General features: G+C 45.4%; 1 protein-coding gene across 1 annotated transcript in view; it reads left to right on the top strand.

The window, feature by feature from the left end:
• The window catches only part of AARSD1 (alanyl-tRNA synthetase domain containing 1), a 34,596-nt gene extending 8,119 nt beyond the window's left edge, over nt 1–26,477 (top strand). Inside the window, exons 4-13 of the mRNA XM_069751874.1 lie at nt 463–622; nt 2,186–2,243; nt 4,534–4,690; nt 7,786–7,902; nt 9,763–9,893; nt 11,166–11,232; nt 12,015–12,106; nt 13,062–13,116; nt 24,923–25,017; nt 26,184–26,477. Of these exons, the coding sequence (XP_069607975.1) occupies nt 463–622; nt 2,186–2,243; nt 4,534–4,690; nt 7,786–7,902; nt 9,763–9,893; nt 11,166–11,232; nt 12,015–12,106; nt 13,062–13,116; nt 24,923–25,017; nt 26,184–26,322 (1,071 nt within the window). The 3' untranslated portion in view covers nt 26,323–26,477. The remainder of the gene's footprint in view (nt 1–462; nt 623–2,185; nt 2,244–4,533; nt 4,691–7,785; nt 7,903–9,762; nt 9,894–11,165; nt 11,233–12,014; nt 12,107–13,061; nt 13,117–24,922; nt 25,018–26,183) is intronic.
• Nucleotides 26,478–27,250: the final 773 nt, after the last annotated feature.

Below are 27,250 nucleotides of genomic sequence, written 5' to 3'. Positions count from 1 at the left end.
GAATTGGAACTAAAATGTCCTACAATTGGGGAATAAAATATTGGGCCATTTGGTGAATGCTATATAATTTATACATTCTAGATTAAAATGGTCAGTTTGGTAACACGTACCCTATAAGGCCCCCTTACAGCTATCTCTCCTGACTCCTTCATATACAAGAACGTTCGGCTTGTCCGCGTTGTCCTCAGTTCTTTGTGAGATACCAGACTCCTCTGACAATGGCTTCACGGAGTACCAAAGGATCAGCCATTGAAGTTCAACAGGTCAGATTTTTCTCTCCCCAGAGATCGTCTATCAGGGCAGAGTCGGTAGGGCCCTCATACAGATGATTCGGTGATCCTGATATTATCGGCGCGTTCAGCTGACTTTAGTCTGTGTATGGGGGGCTTTGAGCTGCGTTGTGGGTATGTGTTTGCTATATGTGTAGCTTATTTTCTCATACTCTTCTCCTTCTTTTACTAGCCTGATGACCGAGGATTCATCGGAGAGGTCCAAGTGCTTCGTGTCACCCGACAAGGTCCAGAAGCTGTACATTTTGTATTGACTGCTTTGGAGCCAGGTTCTGAAGTATTAGTGAGGATAGACTGGAGCCGCAGGTTCGACCACATGCAGCAACACTCAGGTGGGCTTCTAATTCATCTATTAGCATTCTGCAGGTATTGGGCTTAATCTTTAGCCATTGATCAGCAGACATATGTATGAAAGGCTCAGTATTCCACTGGAGGCTTTCACTGGAATAATCATCTCCTATTCCATCATTCATCAATCTGCAACATGCTGTTATTTTATCATCGGGCAGTGAACGGATGGGGGGAGTTTGTGCTAATAAAGTATTTTATTGGATTGTCCTCAAGATAGTAAGATATACCCTATTGGGACATTAGATAACTTACTGATCACTCGAGGTCCAACCACTGGGACTCGAAGAACAGGGCTTGGAATCTGGGAACTTGGTTCTGCATATGTTCAAATTCTGCTCCATTCATTGTCTATGGAACTGCTGGAAATGGCAGGGACTGCTGGAAATGGCAGTGTTTTACTTGACTTTCTCCAGCATGCCCATGGACAAAAAATAGATCTGAGTATGAACATGAGCACCACCGCTCCTTTCAAGATGGTGATCCCTAGAGTGCCCAGCGGCTGGATCCCGAATGCTCAGCAAAGGTACCGTCACACTGAACGATATCGCTAGCGATCCGTGACGTTGCAGCGTCATGGCTAGCGATATCGTTCAGTTTGACACGCAGCAGCGATCAGGATCCTGCTGTGATGTCGTTGATCGCTGCAGAAAGTCCAGCACTTTATTTCGTCGCTGGACCTCCTGCAGACATTGCTGAATCGGCGTGTGTGACGCCGATTCAGCGATGTCTTCACTGGTAACCAGGGTAAACATCGGGTTACTAAGCGCAGGGCCGCACTTAGTAACCCGATGTTTACCCTGGTTACCAGCGTAAAAGTTAAAAAAAACAAACACTACATACTTACCTTCCGGTGTCTGTCCCCGGCGCTGTGCTTCTCTGCACTGGCTGTGAGCGCCGGCCAGCCGGAAAGCACAGCGGTGACGTCACCGTTCTGCTTTCCGGCCGCTGTGCTCACAGTCAGTGCAGGAAAGCACAGCGCCGAGGACAGACAGCGGAAGGTAAGTATGTAGTGTTTGTTTTTTTTAACTTTTACGATGGTAACCAGGGTAAACAGCGGGTTACTAAGCGCGGCCCTGCGCTTAGTAACCCGATGTTTACCCTGGTTACCCGGGGACTTCGGGATCGTTGGTCGCTGGAGAGCTGTCTGTGTGACAGCTCTCCAGCGACCAAACAGCGACGCTGCAGCGATCGACATCGTTGTCGGTATCGCTGCAGCGTCGCTCAGTGTGAAGGTACCTTAAGTTATCCCTTATAGATAGGTGGTAAGTTACATTCTTGGGAATAAGCCTTTCATTTAGTGTCACACGTTGTTTTTGGACACAGTGGCATTTCTAATTTCCTGGTGGTCTTCCTCTGAAGCTCCTCAGCAGACTGCAGGCTGTTGTAAACCTCTCTTCTTGTCTCAGCTAATGACAGTCCCCTTTTAAGAAGGATTTTCTTAACCTTACACCTTTCGTGCACAGCACCCTATCACAATGTTACTATGCTCTTCAACCCAAGCCATGTAGTTACCTTCTCATATTTTGTAATGTCTGTTTCTCCAGGCCAGCACCTCATCACAGCCATCGCAGACTCTCTGTATGGATTTAAGACCACTTCATGGTAAGGAAGACATTTCTCTTATTATCTTTATTTCACGTCTTGCATTTCTGACATTAAATCTTTCACTTTTATGCAATTTTTACCAATGTCTGCTAAGTGCAGAGGGCTGTGTACATCGGCCTACTCAGTTGGCTCCAATGAAAAGGCACACTAACCTACTGATCGGCTGAGGTATGGACGGATGCTGCTCCTCCACAAGGGTTAGCGCACATGCAGCAGATTTGTTGCAGACATTTCTGTGACAAAATCCATTCTACACATTGGAATTGAATTGTTTCTGCAGCAAGTGCAGGGATTTCTGCAAGCCCCATTCAAAAGCTGGAGATTGGCACAGAAGTGTCTGAAACAAGTCTGCCATATGTGATAATACATTTCACCCTCTAGCTGAAACTTTCGTTTAAGCGCCCCAGCACCCTGGCACTGGAAAGTGACCATATCCTCATGGATAGTCACCCCGCCTGGTGACCTGCAGCTGTCTCGCCATGCCTTTTTTGCTCAGATCGATTCTCCTTTCTGCTTCTATGGTGGCCACTGTGCTGTAGGCATGCTTAAAGGCCCCGTCACACATAGCGAGATCGCTAGCGAGATCGCTGCTGAGTCACAAGTTTTGTGACGCAACAGCGATCTCAGTAGCGATCTCGCTATGTGTGACACGTAGCAGCGATCAGGCCCCTGCTGTGAGATCGCTGGTCGTGTCGGAATGGCCTGGGCCATTTTTTGATCGTTGAGGTCCCGCTGACATCGCTGAATCGGCGTGTGTGACGCCGATTCAGCGATGTCTTCGCTGGTAACCAGGGTAAACATCGGGTTACTAAGCGCAGGGCCGCGCTTAGTAACCCGATGTTTACCCTGGTTACCATCGTTAAAGTAAAAAAAACAAACGCTACATACTTACCTACCGCTGTCTGTCCCCGGCGCTCTGCTTCTCTGGTCTGGCTGTAAGCTCACAGCCAGAGCAGAGAAGCAGAGCGCCGGGGACAGACAGCGGTAGGTAAGTATGTAGCGTTTGTTTTTTTTACTTTAACGATGGTAACCAGGGTAAACATCGGGTTACTAAGCGCGACCCTGCGCTTAGTAACCCGATGTTTACCCTGGTTACCCGGGGACTTCGGCATCGTTGAAGACAGTTTCAACGATGCCGAAGTCTTTCCCCTGATCGTTGGTCGCTGGAGAGCTGTCTGTGTGACAGCTCTCCAGCGACCAAACAGCGACGCTGCAGCGATCCGGATCGTTGTCGGTATCGCTGCAGCGTCGCTAAGTGTGACGGTACCTTTAGACTTATCACTGTGCTCCCCATGACACTGCAGCGGCTATCAGTAAAGCTGGAGGAATTGAAAGGAGGCAGAAGAAGGCACTGGGTAGAGCGATTATATGAGAAATGTATGGTCACTCTTCCATCCAAAGGTGGAAGGACGCCTTAAGTAGATAAAGTTAGTGCAGAGAGACCCATAATTCAATGGCTCAGGTGGCTGTGTTGGGAATATACTTGTTTCCTACTCTTTAAACCTTTATAGAGAAGTCAACAAAATGTCTGTATTTAATGTGGTTGTCTCAGATAAGAAAAATATCTGTTTTTATTTCATTTAAACAAACAATATTATTTTTGCTTATGGACAGATTGTGAAATTACAGGAGGTGTGCAGGTTTATCACAAAAGCCTGCAGACTTCGATATCCATACAGTGCACACTGCCAGGATTCTCCAGTGCGGCCGACAAGGCCGAGCTGTCATGTCACCGCAAGTATGCTGTTTGCATACTTCCAACCACATTCCGACTAGACATGAATTGAGCAAGGCTGCATACGTCTAGTTGGAGTGTGGCTGGGAGTATTCAAATCGCATGCTTACGGTTACATGACTATTCTATCTCATCGCTGGCACCGGAAAATCTTCACAGCACATGCTGCGTGCGACGTGAAGATTTACACACGTCTGCAGTCACATACTGTAGCGTGACTGCAGACTTTCTTGACTGTTTAAAAAAAACACGCTTTTTTAAAATCTTGGCCAACCCTTTAAATGTGCATCTGACTCATGATAGATGCACATTAAAGCATAGGTATCTAGGCAAGCAAACGCGATGGGCAATACTGGTTCTATAAACCAAAGCTTCACCCTATTTTTGCAGCTGGCTTGTTGGTCTTGGTTCAGTTCTTTGATGCTAATGACCTTAGTGATGGCACAGGGAGTGGAATAGTCACCCATTCTCCATGGCATTAATGTCACTTTGAGCACAAGAGCCAAGCTTATTAAATTGTGGTTAATTTACCCACATTTCCTCAAATGACAGGGAGCTGGGACGACAGCGCAGTTCTATTGAACTGGACACGCCAACCATGACAAACCAACAGGTTGAAGCTGTAGAACTTCTGGTAAACCAAAAGATCCGCCAGCGCGTGCCCGTCGTTGTGAGAGTGATTACTACTGACGATGATGAATTTAACCAAGTAAGCATGCAGATCCAGCCACATGATGAATATGTGGGACTTCATCTATAATATAGTCTAATGTGATGGGGACTCTGATTCATATTCATTTATATAGAAACTAGCTATTGAACCCGTTCTACGCCCGGGTGGCGAGCATTTATATTGGTATATTGTCTCCATCCTGGTATGTGCTGCTCCATCCTGCGTCCCCATCCTGTCATGCGCTGCTCCATCCTGCGTCCCCATCCTGTCATGTGCTGCTCCATCCTGCGTCCCCATCCTGTCATGTGCTGCTCTATCCTGCGTCCCCATCCTGTCATGCGCTGCTCCATCCTGCGTCCCCATCCTGTCATGCGCTGCTCCCATCCTGTGATGCGCTGCTCCCATCCTGCGTCCCCATCCTGTCATGTGCTGCTCCATCCTGCGTCCCCATCCTGTCATGCGCTGCTCCATCATGCGTCCCCATCCTGTCATGCGCTGCTCCATCCTGCGTCCCCATCCTTATGTGCTGCTGCATCCTGCGTCCCCATCCTTATGTGCTGCTGCATCCTGCGTCCCCATCCTTATGTGCTGCTCCATCCTGCGTCCCCATCCTTATGTGCTGCTCCATCCTGCGTCCCCATCCTTATGTACTGCTGCATCCTGCGTCCCCATCCTTATGTGCTGCTGCATCCTGCGTCCCCATCCTTATGTTCATGCTGCATCCTGCGTCCCCATCCTTATGTGCTGCTGCATCCTGCGTCCCCATCCTTATGTGCTGCTGCATCCTGCGTCCCCATCCTTATGTGCTGCTCCATCCTGCGTCCCCATCCTTATGTGCTGCTGCATCCTGCGTCCCCATCCTTATGTACTGCTGCATCCTGCGTCCCCATCCTTATGTGCTGCTGCATCCTGCGTCCCCATCCTTATGTTCATGCTGCATCCTGCGTCCCCATCCTTATGTTCATGCTGCATCCTGCGTCCCCATCCTTATGTGCTGCTGCATCCTGCGTCCCCATCCTTATGTGCTGCTCCATCCTGCGTCCCCATCCTTATGTGCTGCTACATCCTGCGTCCCCATCCTTATGTGCTGCTGCATCCTGCGTCCCCATCCTTATGTGCTGCTCCCATCCTGCGTCCCCATCCTTATGTTCATGCTGCATCCTGCATCCCCATCCTTATGTGCTGCTGCATCCTGCGTCCCCATCCTTATGTGCTGCTCCCATCCTGCGTCCCCATCCTTATGTTCATGCTGCATCCTGCGTCCCCATCCTTATGTGCTGCTCCATCCTGCGTCCCCATCCTTATGTTCATGCTGCATCCTGCGTCCCCATCCTTATGTGCTGCTCCATCCTGCGTCCCCATCCTTATGTTCATGCTGCATCCTGCGTCCCCATCCTTATGTGCTGCTGCATCCTGCGTCCCCATCCTTATGTTCATGCTGCATCCTGCGTCCCCATCCTTATGTGCTGCTGCATCCTGCGTCCCCATCCTTATGTGCTGCTCCCATCCTGCGTCCCCATCCTTATGTTCATGCTGCATCCTGCGTCCCCATCCTTATGTGCTGCTCCATCCTGCGTCCCCATCCTTATGTGCTGCTCCATCCTGCGTCCCCATCCTGTTATGTGCTGCTCCATCATGCGTCCCCATCCTTATGTGCTGCTCCATCCTGCGTCCCCATCCTTATGTGCTGCTCCATCCTGCGTCCCCATCCTTATGTGCTGCTCCATCCTGCGTCCCCATCCTTATGTGCTGCTCCATCCTGCGTCCCCATCCTTATGTGCTGCTCCATCCTGCGTCCCCATCCTTATGTGCTGCTCCATCCTGCGTCCCCATCCTTATGTGCTGCTCCATCCTGCGTCCCCATCCTTATGTGCTGCTCCATCCTGCGTCCCCATCCTTATGTGCTGCTGCATCCTGCGTCCCCATCCTTATGTGCTGCTCCATCCTGCGTCCCCATCCTTATGTGCTGCTCCATCCTGCGTCCCCATCCTTATGTGCTGCTCCATCCTGCGTCCCCATCCTTATGTGCTGCTCCATCCTGCGTCCCCATCCTTATGTGCTGCTCCATCCTGCGTCCCCATCCTTATGTGCTGCTCCATCCTGCGTCCCCATCCTTATGTGCTGCTCCATCCTGCGTCCCCATCCTTATGTGCTGCTCCATCCTGCGTCCCCATCCTTATGTGCTGCTCCATCCTGCGTCCCCATCCTTATGTGCTGCTCCATCCTGCGTCCCCATCCTTATGTGCTGCTCCATCCTGCGTCCCCATCCTTATGTGCTGCTCCATCCTGCGTCCCCATCCTTATGTGCTGCTCCATCCTGCGTCCCCATCCTTATGTGCTGCTCCATCCTGCGTCCCCATCCTTATGTGCTGCTCCATCCTGCGTCCCCATCCTTATGTGCTGCTCCATCCTGCGTCCCCATCCTTATGTGCTGCTCCATCCTGCGTCCCCATCCTTATGTGCTGCTCCATCCTGCGTCCCCATCCTTATGTGCTGCTCCATCCTGCGTCCCCATCCTTATGTGCTGCTCCATCCTGCGTCCCCATCCTTATGTGCTGCTCCATCCTGCGTCCCCATCCTTATGTGCTGCTCCATCCTGCGTCCCCATACTGCCTCTGACCCGCTCGGCGCCGAGTGCTGGGGGGCCTGAGCAGGCGGGGACACCGGCGCGCTGTGGGGGTCAGGTGCCGGTATCGCCGCCAGCTCAGGCCCCCCAGCATTTCCTATACTCACCTGTCCGGCGTTCCAGCGCTGAGCGGTGCCATCTTCCTGGTCCTCTGGCTGTGACTGTTCAGTCAGAGGGCGGCGCCGGCGCGCATTAAGCGCGTCATCGCGCCCTCTGAACTGAAGGTCACAGGCCGAAGACCGGGAAGATGGCGCCGCTCAGCGATGGAACGGGGACAGGTGAATATAGGCCGATACTCACCCTCCTGGCGGTCCCTGCTTCTGCGGTGGAGATCGCGGTGTGCGTTCAGTGTGAACGCACACCGCGATCTCCCGGGAGCGTCGCTCTGTGAGGCCCAGACTGCGCCGGCGCTTGCGCTTGCGCAGTCTATAGAGGCTTCGGACAGAGTGACGCTCCCAGCGTTATATTATAGATGTATCTGTACTTCTGTCTTGCTCCTCCTTAGGTCAGAAGTCGAGGTTTACCTGATGACCATGCTGGACCGGTGAGAATAATCGACATGGAAGGCATTGATGCTAATATGTGCTGTGGGACCCATGTAGCTAATCTGAGTGATCTACAGGTAAGAGGAATTAATGTACAGGACTTCCGTGAGACTGGGCATCATGTAGACTCCATAGAAGAGGCTACTCTTATGTACTTGTTGTTATTACATCCTTGCTGCATCTTCTAGAACAGTGTTTCTTAGCGCTTCTAAGCCTAATACCCGCTAGTTGAAGAGATTACAATCACTTACCAGCTAAACTATCATCCCTTGTATGAAGTTGTCTTATCTTCATTAATGGGAACAATTGCAAAGTGCATGTATTAACCAGCAACTTAGCAATTCACCACTTTTTAAAAATCCTCTTTATTCTCAAGAACAGAAGGACTTATTCATTTTAGCGTTTACAGCTGGTTTAATAGGTTACCGATCACCCTGTTGTCCCAGAGCAACCGGTTACCTAGGCAAGAAACGCACGCCGCTTGCTGGTTTTAAGGTTTAGAGCCTGCAACGCCCACTCTGAAGTTGGCCAGATCCTACCAGCCTAAGTCCCTCTGCGCTTCTCCCATGCTGCAGAGGCAAAAGCTTCCTCTACTAACAGCATGGGAGAGCGCTCAGTTCAGAACAGCAGTGTAACCATGCTGCTGGTTTGAATTGTCTATGTTTAGGAGTGCACCGCCACTGCAAACAGAAAGCTGGGCCGTAGCAGCGGTGCACTTGTGAATAATGAAGATGAGACAACCACTTTAAAGGGAACTGTCTTGTCCCCAAAGGCTAATAACTGCAGATATGATGTTGATCTGGAGGTTAATAGTGTTCTAAAGCCGTGTTGTCATATCACTGAAAACCGGGATTCCCGGAGGAATTAAATTTTAGTCAGCCTCCTTCTTTCAGTCATAGAGGCATGGCCGGCACGGCTTTAGTCACTCCTTGGTGCATAGTGAGTGGTGGCTGTAACCATGCTCCAGCACTGACTGACAACCGACTCTGTACTGATGTACTGTAGAGCTGGCTGTCAGTACCAGGGTATGATTGCAGCCACCACTCACTTTATACTGAGCGGTGACTGAAGCCGCGACTTTGACTGAAAGCTGGAGGCTGAAAAAGTTATTTTCTCTCAGAAGTAGGGATTTCAGTGCAGCGGCTGCACAGTTCACAGACCACTCCTGCCAGGGGTTCAGCTGCCTCTGCTCAATCATGTCGACACAGCGGTGGCTTCTTTTCCTCTCTGCTCTGTCGATGGTAATTGGCTTCTGACACCATTCTGATTGACAGCTGGCTCCCCCAGTTAGGCAGTGGGGATACTCCTGTAAATCCGAATGCTGTTGAAGGCCCACCCCATCGACAGTGCGGAGTGGAAAACAAGCTGCCGCTCTGTTGATGTGAACTAAGCACAGACAGCTGAAAGGCCCCGGGCACAACAGGCAGGTAGGTTGTGTTTAGGCACATTTTTTGTTTTTCACGAAGTCCCGAATATACCCTTTAAGCATTCATGCTTGTGAAAAGTGTTAACAGGACCCTGTTCAGCAATGGCTCGGGGCACCTGTTCCTCCCCTTTCTGTATTGTGCACTCAGTGCTGAACAGTTCAGTTACTCTGATTAATATTGTGCTCACATGGCCAGAGTGAGCGCTGCTGCAGCCCTAACCGTGATGGTGTGTGTGGCCACTGGCTATGAAGGAGTCGGCGGCGCTCACACTGTTGGGGCTTCCCCCTGTTATCAGTGCCTCCTGTTAGTGGCAGCCACTCACATCACTGATGCACCCAGAAGTATAGAGAGTGGCTTCAGAGAGGGGAAGAGGATCACGTACGTGCTCCTCATGTCTTCTCCTATTCTGTAATGCCCGGAACTGAAGCCGCTCACTACACATCACATTGATGAAGAGCCATATGTGTGACAGATTGGTAACTGTTAATATGTCCTCTGGAACTCCCACAGGTCATTAAGATTTTAGGAACCGAAAAAGGAAAGAAGAACAAGACTAATTTAGTATTCCTAACAGGAGAGAGGGTCCTGAAGTACACCGCCCGGAGCTACAGTGTGGAGAAGTGTCTGACAGCCCTATTAAAGTAAGCGCTGTGATGTGCCCGAGACACCCTATTGTAAGGGGTTATCCTGACTGCCGCTGGGGATAGGAAATGGTGTGCGAAAGAGGGGGATTATATGGTCACCCAGCGAGGACACTCATTGAGTCATTTCCATTTGCTGCATCATGTGATAGATCTGAGCTACTGAGACCCAAAAAGAGGAAGCAGTTGATTCTGTTTAACGCAGTATAGGTACGTTTGACGATAAGGCCAAGGAGATCATAGAGATTTTGAATCACCCCTGGGCTATCCTGAGGGCAGCTTTGAATCTGGCTGATCTAATACCCCTCTCTCCGTCTATAATATTTCAGAGGGGCAGATCAGAGATCATCTGGTACACAGTTGCTACACCTCCCCTAGGACATCACCCACGTGGCTGGAGAACAGGTCGTTTGGGACTTTTAAGTGCGGCAGATGCAAATTTTGCAAATGTATTAAAGTAACCAACACGTTCAGAAGTGAAGTGCCCAAACAGACATTTCAGTGTAGACAGTTTGCCACCTCCGCACCTCTGGTGTGATAGATCTTTATTAATGTTCCTGTTCTCTGGACTTTGTGGGGAAAACTAAGCGCGAATTTAGGAGGATGGTAGGAGATCACATTGGAGATATTCTGAATGCGTGAGACACCCCAATTTCGAGACATATTAGGGAACACCATGGGGGTGACCTTGATTGCTTCAAAATCAATGTGATAGAGGTGATGAGGCCCTGTTGTAATCATTTACTTATCAGAATACACATCAGTTGATCGTTCCTGTGCTGAGGGGTTGTTTGTACAACTGTCCAGTGGATAAGGCTTTAATATTCTATTACAGTTTACTTAAGCTGTCTTTTTCCTGGTTTTTGTTTGTCATATTACACTGGTAGGGACGCCTAGGGAGAGCCGCCAGGGAGCGGGGTGCCAATTGCGTACAAGAGGGTGCCAACCTCCGCTGACAGGCAGGGATCAGGGTAGGGTATTGGCAGCCTGACTACTAGTTATGTTATCTTTGGGGATTTTTTTTATTTCTGCTTTTGTTTTTTTCGATTATTAATTGATACAAATAAATAGTGATTTTATGTGTATGATCTGTGAGTTTCCTAGTTAGTGTATACACTCTATATTTGATTACGGTTATCTGTTGCCCTCACCGTCTCGTCCTACCATACATATGATGTTAATGATCGTCTGTGTAAATCTGACAGTCTTCGTTTATCTTCATGGTTTGCCCTTCTTCACACGCTACATTGCTGTCTGTGTTGCTGTTGGCAGGAATGGTCCTGAGGAGCACATTGAAGCCGTGGAGAAACTGCAGAAATCTGTGAAAACTCTCCAGAAGGTACAGACATGGTGGGCTTTTACCAAACTATATTAAGTGCTGATAACTATCGTTCCTTTACATCCATGGTAGAAAAAAATGTAAGATGTAGCGGCATGATAAATAAATATGATGGCGGTATGGATGATACTTTGCTGTGCCCAGGGTATGCACATTATATGGCAGCACCATGCATGTATCATCAATATTAGTAGGTTGGTGACTTTTTTTAATGAAAGACAACGATTTTTGTGAAACCATATTCTGTTAGATTTCAGCAAAAACCCTGTTTCGGGTCCAGTCCCATGTGGGAGAAACGTTGCAGAAATTTGTGAAATCTGTTTGCTTTATCTCAGTGGGGTTTTGTCTGGAGCATGTGCTTACAAGCCCTCTGCAGATACACGGGGAGATGAAAAAATTACTGCACAAAATCGAATGTGAAAAGACGGCTCTTTCAGTAAATACGTACGATATATTCCCTGTGAAAAACCAGTGCTGAAGTATCTTGTATTGGAACGTGTTACTCGTGCCTTACTCTGTTGTTCCTTCTGGAAATGCATGAGTTTTTTTTTTATATCTGGGCACTACCATTCCACTTGTCTTTTACGTTTCACACTGCCCAGTTAAAACTGGCAGTGTCAGAGTGTGTAGCACCTCCTATTGACGAGGAGAGTGCTAACACTCAAGTTATTCATACATTTCCAGGAGGAATAGCAGAGGAATGGGACATGGAGACTTTCTTTAATGACTTTGGTTATGATTGTGTGGACATTAAATGTTCTCATGAAGTTTTCATCTTTCAGAATAATCTAACTTTACTGAGAGATCTTGCTGTCCTTACGGCCCAGAGCTTTAAAAACAGCCCAGACAGTGGCAAACTATTTTCTTTACACAGGTGAGTGGTCTGTATTCTGCACCCTCTTTATTCTGCCCCCACCCCTCTGTATTCTGCTTCCACCCCTCTTTATTCTGCTCCCTCTTTATACTGCGCCAACCCCACTGTCTTCTTCCCCCACCTCACTTTATTCTGCACCCTCTTTATTTTGCCCTCACCCCTCTTTATTCTGCACCCTCTTTATTTTGCCCTCACCCCTTTTTATTCTGCACCCTCTTTATTTTGCCTCCACCCCTCTTTATTCTGCTCCCTCTTTATACTGCGCCAACCCCACTGTCTTCTTCCCCCACCCCACTTTATTCTGCACCCTCTTTATTTTGCCTCCACCCCTCTTTATTCTGCACCCTTTTTATTTTGCCCTCACCCCTCTTTATTCTGCACCCTCTTTATTTTGCCTCCACCCCTCTTTATTCTGCCCCACCCCCTCTTTATTCTGCACCCTCTTTATTCTGCCCCCACCCAACAGCACCTGTTCCCATACTAGTAACATGTTTTTAAAGGGGAACACTGAGAAGATAAAAAAGGTTTCACATATAAACTGTAAAGCTAGTATCCATTGCGCTGTTAGTGTGATTGTGGAGCTGCTCGTCAGTGCTCCCCCACCCCTTGGGGACGTTACTCCATAGTTCAGATGCATGGCCTCCTCCTAGCCTCTAGTGAATGCTGGCCCACTGAGAACAGCTTCTTCCATTCTGTCTGAGATTGTAAGTCCAGGGGGCGGACAGTGCTCTTCCAGCTTTCCTGCCTCTCTCATGATTTCCCCACTGACCTCTGTCTCTGATGGACTAGTTACGCTACTCTCTATGACCTACCTCCCCTGCCTGAGATTCTGCGCAATAATCTGTAATATATATAAAATCTCAAAGGGGGACGAACATCAATTGAAAGGGAACGGCCCCTTTAGTTTTGTATTACATAACACTGGCCTAATAAATTTATTTCATTTCCTGAACAGAAAAGAAGGAGATAACGAGTTTATGAATATTATCGCAAATGAAATTGGCACAGAGGTGAGTAAAATTCCCTTAAATGAAACCTATCAGTAGGATTTATAGCAAAAAAACGCTCCCACCACTGCTTGTGCCCTGAAACGGTATTAGTAATGACATGTACCCACACATACAATGAGATATGCACACACGACAGTTGTATCGCCTCATTCTGAACGGTCTAGGTGTCCTGGTGATACCACGCTGTGCCAGCCCATATTTGCCCTTGTGTGGGCAGAGTAATCAGTTTTTCTCTCTGCATGCACAGCTTATCATTAGAAAAAATGAACATTTATTGGGTTTTTAATGTGTTCAAATTTAAGCACCTATCACTACCAGTATTTTGCTTTTGCTTGGCGTTGCTTGTGTTTGGAGCAGTTCCACAATGTTTCTTCTCACTTGCAAGAAGCCATAAAAACCCCCCACAATTATAGCCTAATGAATAAATGCCCAATCACTCCATAATGCCCCAGTCTACTCTGGATGATGGGAGGAGTTGTGGCTTTCTTTGTTAGCATTTGTATACTTTTCCTGTTATAATTAGCCAATTATCGCTGATTTCATTCTGAAATTCAGGCTGTTTACCTCTTGAAGGTGTTATCTAGGACTTTTATTTTTTTTGCGTATGGGGCTAAGAACTTACAGACAGGTGGTTGCTAGCTAACTACCTTCCTGTTCTTCCTTTAGAGTGTCTCTGTCATCTCAGTCGGCGATTACGCTGCTTCATTTCACCCCTCAACAACAAAGCAGCTCTTCCCATTCTGGTCTGCTCTGTCAATGGGTCATCTCTGGTGACGTCATGCTGATGGACAGCGGGATATCGGATGACAATCTGCATGACATAGTTACATACATAGTTACATAGGTTTGAAAAAAGTCCTAGGTCCATTAAATTCAACTTTCCTCCACCAATTGTACATTTCGTCACTAATTTAACTATAACCCGCAATGCTATGTGTATTGAGGAAATCATCCAGCCTTTTTTAGAAGCTGCTATAGTGTCTGCCATTACTACCTCCTGTGGTCGGCATTCCACAGTCTGACTGCTCTATCTGTAAAGAACCCTTTCCTGTTTAGCTGCCGAAATCGCCTTTCTTCCACCCATAGTGAGTGCCCTCTGGTCCTTAGTACGGTCCTTGGAAGGAATAAGTCATGCGCCAGTCCTTTGTACTGACCACACATATATTTATACATATAAATGATATCCCCTCTGAGGTGTCTTTTTTTTTCTAAGCTAAACAAGTCCAACTTTTCCAACCTCTCCTCATATGAGGGCCTTCCAACCCTTGTAATCTAGTTGCCCACCTTTGAACTGACTCTGAATATCCTTTTTAAAATGTGGAGCCCAAAACTGGATCCCTTATTCTAGATGTGGCCTCAACAGTGATTTGTGAAGGGGTAACAATACGTTGGGATCACAGGATTTTATCTCTGTTTTTATGCACCCTAAAATCTTGTTTGCTTTTGCGGCTGCTGCTTGACCTTGAGTACTGCTGCTCAGGTTGCTTGTAACCAGAATACCCAAGTCCTTCTCTTGTTCTGTAGTCCCGAGTGTAACGGGGTCTAACAAGCTGGGGTACCTCTTTTAGTAGGTCCACGCTGCTTTTGCTGGATTCTGAATGAAGGATGCTGGCTGGAATTCCTTGGTTACGTGAGAGCATATAAAAGCTGTCTGCTACCCCACGTATTTCCAGTCTAAAAGAACACACTTTATTTTCAGAACACAGAATATATAACACAGATACACAGGACAGGCCAATAGGAAAACAGCTGGCCAGACATACATTACAATAGCCGCAGGGGGCCGGAGCCTGCTGGTATTTACTGTGGGAATTACAAAGGTGGGGGGAGGTCAGAAGGAGAATATCTTGTCCCCTCTGCCCAGGGATGCAGCCTGTGGACTGATGCATTTCACATGGAACCTATTATACATACTATATACTGCATAACATTCTTGGTGCTGGGGGGTTCTGTAACACCGAGTATGGTCCCATTTAATGTACATGCAGCAATAGTATTACTCCTTCCTAGGTGCATTACTCTACATTTATCTACATTAAATCTCATTTGCCAAATGTTCGCCCATTCAGTCATCTTATTCAGATCGTTTTGTAATATTGTAATGTCAAGGGCAGATTTTAATATCCTACACAGTTTGGTGTCGTCAGCAAAGACTGACACTTTACTCTCAATTCCATCCACAAGGTCATTAATAAAGAGGTTAAAAAGAATCATTCCTAGCACAAATCCCTGTGGTCCCCACTGCTGACTATGTACTATTTATGATGACTTTATTTCCTGTCATTTAGCCAATTCCTTAAAAATATTAAGTCCCCTTTAAGTTGTTGATAAGAAATGTGCTTGCCTCCTTGAGGGCAAATTGACAATTATCTGTGATAGATACAGCAGTGTTCAAAATAATAGCAGTGTGTTCAAAAACATGAGTTAATCACAAAATCTTTATGCTAGTTTTTATCTCCATGCGTTGAGAACATTGCACACTGTTTTCTATTTCTAAACTAAAGAGAAATGTAGATCCTTTTTACAGAAAATAAAAAACTGAAATAGCAGCGTCTGCATTTGTCTTTACAAACTCAGAATATGTATTTTTTTTATGACGATTTAGCATTCCTGTGAGTCATTAACCTAATATTTAGTTGTACACACCCACAGTGTTTTAGAGCTGCTTCACATCTATGTTGCATAGATGTCAACTGTTACCCCAGCCCAGGATGCTTGGATTACAGCCCACAGTTTTTTGGCATTTGTTGCCTTTGCCTCAGAAACGGCATTTTTGATGTCACCCTCCAGTGTTCTATCAGACTAAGGTCTGGGGGATTGGGGTGGCCACTCCATAACCTCAATTTTGTTGGACTGGAACCAAGATTTTGCTTGTGTACAGTGTGTTTAGGGTCATTGTCTTGTTGAAACATCCATTTCAAGGGCGTATCCTCTTCAGCGTAATTCAACAAGACCACTTCATTTTAATATATGCAAACTGGTCCATGATCCCTGGTATGCGGTAAATAGGTCCGTAAGAGAAACATGCCCATATCATGATGCTTGCACCACCATGCTTCACTGTCTTCAGAGTGTACTGTGGCTTGAATGCAGAGTTTGAGGGTCGTCTTACTTTCATCAGTCCACAAAATGTTTCTCCATTTCTCTTTAGGCCAGTTGACGTGTTCTTTGGCAAATTGTATCCCCTTCAGTACATGTCTTTCTTTTAACAATGGGACTTCTTGCTAACAGATTAGCGTAACACAAGCGTCTTCTAAATGTCACGGTGCTCACAGGTAAATTGAGACTGTCTCTATTTATCCTGGAGCTGATCCATGTCTGAGCATCTGCCATTCTGGCTATTATTCCATCCATTCGAATGGTAGTCTTCCGTTTTCTTCCGCGTCTCTCTTGTTTGGCTTTCCATTTTAAAGCATTGGAGATCATTTTAGCTGAACAGCCTATCCTTGTCTGCACTTCATTATAAATTTTACCTTCTCCCGTCAACTTTTTAATCAAAGTACGCTGTTCTTCTGAACAATGTCTCGAATGACCAATATTTCTCAGGCTTTCAAGGAGAAACGCATGTACAATATGTCCTGGCTTCACCCTTAAATAAGGGCTACCTGATTCACACCTGTTTCATCACAGAATGATTGACCTCACTAATTGATCTCCACACTGCTATTATTTTGAACACCCCCTTTCAATTAATTATTCTAATACACAGATTCAAAAACATGCAGATCATGAATGCTGAGACTGTTGGTTTTCTTAGAATCTACTGCACCAACTGGTAAATTTTTGACATGTGGTAATATAATTTATACCAAAGTCAGTGATTAATCTGGTTAGTCATATTGGACTGCTATTATTTTGAACACTACTGCAGATGCTGATCACAGTGGGGGATGTATGGACAGGCCTGGTCTAACAATTAGAAATGAGCAGAACAAATCCCCAAGTTCCTGCTTCTGTAGCTTCAGTATAAGGCTGTTATGTGGTACAGTATCAAATGCCTTTGCAAAGTGCAAATAAGTCACATCAGCCACCAACATCCAGATTGCGCTTACCTCCTCATAGCAACCCATCATGTTGGTTAGGCACGACCTAGCTTTCATGAATCCGTGCTGGTTGTCAGTTATTATATTAGTATATACAACATTTTTCTGCAGGCCATCTATTATATAATTGTCAAAGGGTCACTTCCGTCTGTCCTGTCTGTCTGTCTGTCTGTCACGGATATTCATTGGTCGCGGCCTCTGTCTGTCATGGAAATCCAAGTCGCTGATTGGTCGCGGCAAAACAGCCATGACCAATCAGCGATGGACACAGTCCGGAAGAAAATGGCCGCTCCTTACTCCCCGCAGTCAGTGCCCAACGCCCGCATACTCCCCTCCAGTCACCGCTCACGCAGGGTTAATGCCGGCGGTAACGGACCGAGTTATGCCGCGGGTAACGCACTCCGTAACCGCTGCTATTAACCCTGTGTGTCCCCAACTTTTTACTATTGATGCTGCCTATGCGGCATCAATAGTAAAAAAAATGTAATGTTAAAAATAATAAAAAAAACAAAAAACCTGCTATTCTCACCCTCCGTAGTCCTCCGAGCCGCTCGCGCCTGCCGCCATCTTCCGTTCCCGGCGATGCATTGCAAAATTACCCAGAAGACTTAGCGGTCTCGCAAGACCGCTAAGTCATCTGGGTAATTTCGCAATGCATCCTGTGAACGGAAGATGGCGGCAGCTGTGCGCGTATCGCCGGAGCTTCGCTGGATCTAAGGGGTGAGTATATAACTATTTTTTGTTTTAATTATTTTTTTTAACAGGGATATGGTGCCCACACTGCTGTATACTACATGGGCTGTGTTAGATACCGCGTGGCTGCTATATACTACATAGGCAGTGTTATATACTATGTGGGCAGTGTTCTATACTATGTGGGCTGTGCTATATACTACGTGGGCTATGTTCTATACTGCGTGTTATATACTACGTGGCCACTGTTATGTACTGCGTGGGCAGTGTTATATACTACGTGGCTGCTATATACTGCGTGGGCTGTGCTATATATTACGTGGCCAGTGTTATATACTGCGTGGCCTGTGTTATATACTACGTCACCTGTGTTATATACTGCGTGGCTGCTATATACTGCGTTGGCTGTGTTATATAGTATGTGGCTGTGTTATATACTGCGTGGCCACTGTTATATATTGCGTGGCATGTATTAACGCATCGGGTATTCTACAATATGTATGTATATAGCAGCCACATAGTATATAGCACAGTCCACGTAGTATTTGACTGCTATATACTACATGGCTCCAATATACTACGTGGCCTGTGCTATATACTATGTGGCTGCTATATACATACATAAATACATATTCTAGAATACCTGATGCGTTAGAATCGGGCCACCATCTAGTCTCTTATAATGCCCTAAAAAATGTTGCACACTACTGATGTCAGGCTTACCAGACGGTAGTTGCCCGTATCCACCTTCTCACCTTTCTTACAATGTCGGTACCATGTGAGCCGTCCTCCAATCCTGTGGCACCACCCCTGTCCACAGAACAGATGAGAATCCATTGCTCTGTTGATGTGCCGCAGAATCGGCAGCAGTAGAGGTCTGTGACCGCTCCGAGCTGACAGAAATCGTCCCCAGGCAGAACAGGCAGGTAGTTAGCAGTTCTTGGCTTCATACGCAAAAATATGAAAAGTCCTGAATAACTCCTTCAAGAGGCAAACGGCCTGAATTACAGGACGATATAAATGATAACGCCTAAGTATAACAGGATAAGTATACAAATACTAATAAAAAGTGACCAATCCTTCCTAACACCCAGAGCGGTATGGAGTGGTCAGTTAGCAATTACCTGCCGGTCTTGGCCTCATATTCAAAAATACTAAAAGCCCCCTTTAAGTTATTGGTAAGTAATGTGCCTATGTCCTGCTGGGCAAATTGTCATTTTTCTGTTATAGATGCTGCTGATAACTGTGGGGGATGTATGGACAGGTCTGGTCTAACAGTGAGATGAGCAGAGCAAAATCTTTTTGCTCATCGCTACTAACAATGCAGATGCCACACGTATTGGCTTTTGGAGGGGCTGTCCTGATTTTTTTTTTTTTAAACATTTTTAGTTTCCAAAAGTTTTATTGAAATTTCAACATTCAACAATTATAAAACATAGTTTAAATGTGAGTATGCTCCCTCGCAGGGGAGTCTATTAACGAGAAATATAAGAACACATACCTATCATGGATGTAAGGGGGGACACTACAAAGACAACACAAGGAATAAACATGGAGGGTAAGGGGGTCTGCATTTACATTTTAATTTGTAACAAACTTTGTCCCCACAGATCGAATCACTATGGGGACAGACGTAGAGTCCGACTCAGGAGTAAATTAGGCTGCAAGTCCATCCATGGGCTCCATATCTTAAAAAAACTGATCCCACATATCATTTCTGGTAGCCTCAATGCGTTCATAAAACATGATGTTAGTCATCCTCTCCTTGACCATTGGTAGCGACAATGTGGGAGACCTCCATTTCGAAGCAATGTGTATTTTAGTAGCCGTAAAAAGAAAAGTAACCAACTTAAATAGGTTTTTAGGAAGAGTCGGGTGTCTTGCCCCAAGCAGAAAAACAGAGGCATCCAAATTGGTTTTTCTCCCAGCCAATTGGTCTACTAGCAGATTTATCTGTTGCCATAAGTTGGACACCACTGGGTATGTCCACCATATATGTTTCATATCCCCAGTTAAGTTACATCCCCGAAAGCATAATTCTGAGACATTCAGGAATATGCTATGGAGTTTAGTGGGCACAAGATATGTCCTATGAAGGACCTTGATCGAGGTTTCTACTAATGATGATTGGTGACTGCCCTTAGATAGCGTGTCGCAGCACCTCCTCCAAGCCTCCACCGGCAGCTCGACACCCAACTCCTCCTCCCACTGTCCCATGAATCCCAATTTCTCCTGATCATAGGGTGGGTTTATAATTGAGTAAAGCAAAGATATCGTCCCTCTTCCCGTTGGATCGGAAAGGCACTTTTTTTCATACCCGGAGACGGGAACGGGACGTTTACCTTGGGTTAGACCACCTGCAAAATGTAAGACCTGATTTATGTGCATTGTTTCTCTAATCGGGGGTTCAAACTTCCTTATGAACTCTGCTCTATCCATCAGGACATTGAAAGGGTTGCATAGGTGCTTAATTGTGGTAATCCCCCTCAATATCCACCATGTATATAAATGTTGATCGAGACCAGGAGTGAACATCGGGTTACCTAATATAGAGGTCAAAGGTGAGGGATCAGATTGCAACGAGTGTTTGAATCTAACTCTTCTCCATAAACTGAAAGAGTGGGCTGTATAAGGAGCTGTTATAAAAAGTTCTTTGGGGATTTTTCCCGTAGACCACATTAGGCCTGGTAATGAAAGCGGCTTAATAAGATGTGACTCCAAGTGAACCCACCTTGGTTTGTTATTTTGGGCGCAGATATTCGTTAGTTGTGTTATTTGTGCTGCTGTGTAGTAAAGCGATAGATTTGGGAGCGAGACTCCACCATGTCTTCTGTGGAAGAACATTCATTTTTGGGGGATTCTGGCCCTTTTGTTCTGCCATACGAATTTAGAGATCGTAGCGTGGAGGCCTGCAAAAGTTTTAGCTGAGATCGGTATTGGGAGGGATCTAAAAAGGTACAAAAACCGAGGAAGAGTCACCATTTTTACTGTATGGATCCTACCCAGCCAAGATAGGTTCTTTTTTTTAAACATTTTTGAACCATATTTGGATTATAACAAATACTATTTGACCACTAGGAGGCATTGTCTACTTAGTACAGGATGGAAATGCCAGGAATTACAGTACATGATGTAAAATAATAGAAATGTCTGACTCCAGATAGATAGGAGGATTTTTTTCAATCATTCCAAAACTAAAAATATTTTGCGGATTGACATCTCAAATATGGCAAAGCCAATCATTTCTATAATTTTTTTTCTGTGGCTGCAAAATGTGAACTGTTTTTAAGAAGAAATATTTGCTCATCTTTTTCCTAGATAAGTACGACCCCAAATTCACAGCCTGGTGGGCCCAGAGCTTGTATACACCTAAGACTCACCCAGAGGTGTAATTAAGTTTTCTAGCACCCGGGGCAAGAACTCAGTTTGGCGTCCCTCACCCCCAAGCAGATATGCGATTTGTACACTTAGTCACGTGCCGACAAGCTGCTCACCCTAATTCTCTCAATGTTCAGTGAAAAACAGGCAGGAAGAGACGCTCGATGTCACGTGACTGTTACTATCAAAATCGCATATGAGTGAAGTGTCTATGTGATGACTACTGGAACCTGCAGAGCTGAATCCTGATAGTGAGGATATTACATGCTGTCAGGATTGGTTACAGGGCTTCATTTTAAATTTAAAGGACTCGTCCAGGTTTCAGATGAAAGTCTGCAGTCACTATATGTGACTGCAGGCTTCTGAACTCTCATAGCGCAAGCACTGCACACTTCTAGGATTCTCCCTTGTTGGTGGCCAGAGTGGACGGTCATGTCAGCACAAGTATGTGACTTGTATACTTCTGGCCACATTCCGGCTAGACGTGTCCAACCTCGCTCAATTCATTTTTATTGAGTGAGGCCACACATGTCTAGTCAGCACATGACTACACGTATGCAAATCGATGGCAGGAGAGAATCCTGACAGCCTGCAGTGCGCACTGTGAGAATTCAGAAGTCTGCAGTCGCATAGAATAACTGCAGACTCATCACAAACCTGGACAGCTCCTTTAATTCTCCTTACATAAATAACAATATGAGAATTAGCCAGTACACAAAAACATTTACATCCAGGTACCTGATAGATGAGTTGTTATCTCTTTCTTTTCATCTTGTCCAGATGCCGTGTTGACTCTTCTCATCCACAGGTGTCTCTGCCGACTTCCATCTTCTCTGGTCTTCTGCAGCACATCCCCACACAATATCCATTAAGATAGCATTGTCATTATAATACTCCTGAATAAAAATATCTGCCCTTCGCTGAGCTCCTAAACAAATAACTGCCCCTCACTATATTCCCTGCACAAAATATGACCCCACACTGTCCCTCTTATGGTACATGTCTTCCACACTGCCCTCTCCTTTCCATACTGGGCCCTGTCTTCACACTGTCCTCTCATACTGTGTCCCCTCTATAGAGCCCAGTCTCTATACTGTGCCCCTTCATTACATTTTTCCTCCTTGGCATATTGTTCGCTCCTCGCTGTGCCCATACACTGTTCCCCACACTACTCAGTCTCTATTATGTGCCAACTCACACTTTCCTCCCCCCTCCTCATGTACGTCCCTACTGCTAACCATACTGTCTCCTCACATATTTACCCCCTCCCTCTCCCATATTTCCTCCGCACACATCCCCCCAACTCCCTATACTGTCTCAGCACACATTTTTCCCCTTGCTACTCACTGTGTCAACACCCATCTCCCCACTCACCCCCCCCACAGAATAAATCCACCCCCTTCCAGACACAACAAATCTACCCCCCTCAACACAGAATAAATCCCCCCACTCACACACATTCTGAATAAATCACACACACACACTGAATAAATCCCCATACACAATAAATCCCTGACCCCCCCCCCCCCACACACTGAATAAAACACACTCAAACTGAATAAATCCCCCCCACACACTCTGAATAAATCCCACAATCACTATAAATCCCCCCCACACACACACACTGAATAAATCCCCACCACACACACTCTGAATAAATCTCTGACCCCCCCACACACTCTGAATAAATCCCCCACACACACAATAAATCCCCACCCCCACACAGACACACAATAAGTCCCTGACCTCCCCCACACACTGAATAAATCACACACGCTGAACAAATCTCTCCACACACACTCTGAATAAATCTTCCCCCCACCACACACAATAAGTCCCCGAACCACCCCACACTCAAAAAATCTTATATCTGTTTCTGGGAAAGTTCTGGCACAGCCCATGTGGTTTTATAGCCCCCCACATGGACTGTTACTCTGCTTGCCAAAATGTACAAACCACCTATTTACGCAGCAGATTGCTCTCCACTCAAGCACTAGCTTTTTTATTGTTAAGAAAATACAGTACTTTTATTAATAGTATTAACATTAAAAACTAGGATTTTTTTTTTATCTTATTTTTTTCATATCAGCTACAATCCGAACTATGGGCTGCGTATGAGACTGCAGTTCAGCCCCATTCACTTGGAGGCAGTTGATTCATAATAGCAGACCAAACCTACAGACGGGAAGTCCTGTTTATGGAAACGAAACCTTTTTTTTCTAATTCTGGACAATCTCTCCATAATATTGTAATGATTACCAGAAGTATTTAATATCAAAGTAATAGATTTAGGCCTGGGTCACACTGGTGTATTTCACATCCGAGTGCTATGTGATGTTTTATCGGATAGCATTTGGCCTAGTGTTATTCTATGGGGAAGTGCAGATCAGCGATTATTTTCCCATGCAGACTCGGCTCACTTGCACCCATACAAGTCTATGGGTGCGTGTGAAACTTCGGACTGCACTCGGATGTCATCCCATACACAGAGACAGGCAATGGAGATGGAGAAATTGCTTTCTCTGTCTCCTCCAGACATGTCCTTCGATTCTCTGATGTGAGAGGATCAGAGCACTGACACTTTGTCATGTTCCCAGCAGAGATGGAGCCGAGCATATCGCATCCGATGCCATACGCTACTGTGATTCCAGCCTTAAAGTGACACTCGAGAAGAATAATTTCAACAGAAAATCATCAGTGCACATTCCTGACAACCATTCCATTCATTCGCTATGGGACTGCCACAGCTTCATACTTGGTTTTGTCCAGCACTTCCTTAGAGAATGACTGGATCGGACAAGCATTGTCTCTGCCGACCCATTGTGATGATCAGTGGGGTTCTCGGCAGTCTCAGTCCCGCTGATCTAACTATCACCTATCATATTCTTCCAAACGGAATGCCTCTTTAACAATATCAGTAGATGTTGATGTTACTTTACTCTAAAGAGTCAGGAAAAGTCCCGTACGTCTCGTGTGCTGTTGTGCCAAGTGCCACTCCTTATGCTGACTCCACATATTTCCTTCATTGAAAATATTATTCCAAGTGTGTCCATACATACACCACCGACTCGCCCTCTTACTCCCCGCAGATCTGACCTAACATTGAGGTTTGTCCTTATCTGATAAGCTGTAGCCATCGTCAGATGCATTTCTACATAGGGTCTGGGCACAGGCGAGGAGCTGGGCAGTTGGGGCACCTAGAAATTTGTCACTGGTGCCTAACTTCTTTGCTCATTTTCTATTGAAAACAAGGAGACATGGAGACCATTGCGCTCCCTATAAATGTAATACTTTAGGGTATTCTGTTTGTCAAGGTGGAGGATAACTAGATAGTTTACAGATCAATGTCCGATCTCCCTGTTCTTGTGTGCTTTCTTTTACCGAGACTGTTGGTCAAAGAGGAACATGGGTAATAGATGTACCCATGGGAGAAAAGACCTTCAGTGATCTAGATCGGGGCCCCTGTTATATAACACTTGGATGGGAAAGCAGTGAGGCCAGCTTCTCAGGTAGACTATCCCTCTAAGAGAAGGCCGTTTTAGAATATTTTTTGGGATTATTTTATCTTTTCAAGTCACTAAACATTTATACTGATTTTACTGGGGATTGTCTATTCTCCTTTTTGTGTTTTTTAACCTTGCATTTTATTGATAGGAAATGTAAATGGGTGATCTTATGTTTGCGTATTTCAGGACACCGTGGTCTTCTTAACTGTCGGAGATGAAAAGACATCAGGGTTATTCTTACTTGCTGGTCCCCCTGAAATCATTGACCAAGTGGCGCCAAGGTATGTCTTCATAGTGTTATCCTTGGGATGTATTGAAATGCGCTATTCTCGAGAAGAAGGAAAACCGTTTCATATCAGCCCAATCAGACATCCATGTGTAAATCAGGGTAACGTTTGGGTGAGGTGCCTTTGACCATGCTCTGGATGGCAGGAGAGTACTGAGTCTCCTTGAAGTGTCCGAGCTGTTGTGTGGAGACTTACAAACAGACCATGTTGTATGAAAATGACAATTTTTGGCGTTTTCCTGACTGTTTCTGCCATCTCCACCAAAATTGGCATAGCTGGGGCAGGGCAACACCCTTTCTACAGCATGAAAAGTTGTGGCATACCTTGCATCACAAGGCACACACCCTTATTAAGATTCATCTGATTCATAAAGATTGGCATGTGCATCGTCTGTTTTGATGAATCGGGACCTATATCTTTTATCTGGAGCCAGGAGCAGGCTGGTATTACTCAGAAAATTGTGTGAGATTTTATGGGCAGCCATGATAACTTCTGTGCTGTGAAATAAAGCATGGAATGATTTTACTGCTCACATTTACTGCTATTAAGTCCCAGTCTTTTTATCTCTTTATTACCCCTTTGCCCTTGATAGCGCTGATGTGTTATATAACTGGGCCTGTGCTTATAGTAAGCTCTGGCCAAATAGGTTGTGGATCAGCCCATGACATTAATTTTTATGGGCATTACATGAGGCCAAATTGGAGCGTTGTCCTTTTACTCAGTGGTCAAGTAAAGGTCAACCTTTGTTTGGGAGAGCAGTATTGGGCAAATTTTTATGGCTGCTTTTTGCCCATGGGTTCATCAGTGGTCCAATTGTGATGTTCCAGAATGACTTGGCGAATGTTCGAAAAATTCTGGGCAGTCATAGAGGTCCGAAATTAGGATAAATGTCAGTTGTCATTTCACTTTGTTTAAAATGAAAGAGCCATTCATAAACTTGTGCTTCCTTGTAGGCTGTTTTTTTCCCCACTTTTTGAGAAAAGTTAATACAATTACATTTTGTACAAACCCATTAAAATATGTTGCAATACAGATGAGGTCCAAATTATAACATGTTGGTGGTCAGATATGCTGCTCTTGACTAAGCAATGACTAAAAACGGCTTTCTTAAAAAGCATCTAGAAAAGCTCCATACACTTTAACGCGTTTCATCATTGCAGAGCTGCTAGCATTCTAGATGGGAAAGGAGCAGGGAAGAAGGGTCGTTTTCAAGGCAAAGCCAACAAGATGAGCCAGAGAGGAGAGGTGGAGAGTCTGCTTCAGGAAGCCATCAATGGGTGTGCACCTAAAGAAGAATGAAGAAGCTGTTGGTACCTGTCCTAAAAAGACAAACTTCACCACTAGGGGACACTACTCATCGAGTGTAAACCTTGTAGCTATGCTGAACTCCACAGGTAGACTCTTTCATTGCAGTCTGTCTTCGAAAAACTCATAATAAATGGTTATTTAACAAACCCTTAGTGATCTAGTCAACTTTGACCTTAATGACCTGGCCAAGTTTTACAATTCTGACCAATGTCACTTTATGAGGTAATAACTCTGGAACACTTCAACGGATCCCACTGATTCTGAGATTGCTTTTTCGTGACATATTGTACTTCATGTTAGTTGTAAAATTTCTTCGATATGACTTACTTATGAAAAAATGGAAATTTGGTGAAAATGTTGCAATTTTCAAACTTTTAACTTTTGTGCCCTTAAATTAGAATGGTGTCACACAAACCAGTTAATAAATAACATTTCCCACATGTCAACTTTACATCTGCACAATTTTGGAAACATATATTTTTTTTTGTTACGACGTTATAAGGGTTAAAAGTTGATCAGCAATTTCTAATTTTTCCAACAAAATTTACAAAACCATTTTTTTAGGGACCACCTCACATTTGAAGTGACTTTGGGGGCTCAGTATGACAAAAAATACCCAAAAGTGACACCATTCTAAAAACTGCACCCCTCATGGTGCTCAAAACCACATTCAAGAAGTTTATTAACCCTTCAGGTGCTTCACGAGAACTAAAGCAATGTGGAAGGAAAAAACTAACATTTCACTTTTTCATAACAAAATATTTCAGACTCAAACTTTTTTATTTTCACAAGGGTATCAGGATAAAATGAACCACAAAATGTGTTGTGCACTGTCTACTGAGTACGCCGATACCCCATATGTGGGGGTAAACCACTGTTTGGGTGCATGGCAGGGCTCAGAAGGAAGGGAGCATGATTT

Source organism: Ranitomeya imitator, chromosome 2, assembly GCF_032444005.1.
Source record: "Ranitomeya imitator isolate aRanImi1 chromosome 2, aRanImi1.pri, whole genome shotgun sequence".
NCBI lineage: Eukaryota > Metazoa > Chordata > Amphibia > Anura > Dendrobatidae > Ranitomeya > Ranitomeya imitator.
This window is presented reverse-complemented; position numbering and strand designations above follow the sequence as displayed.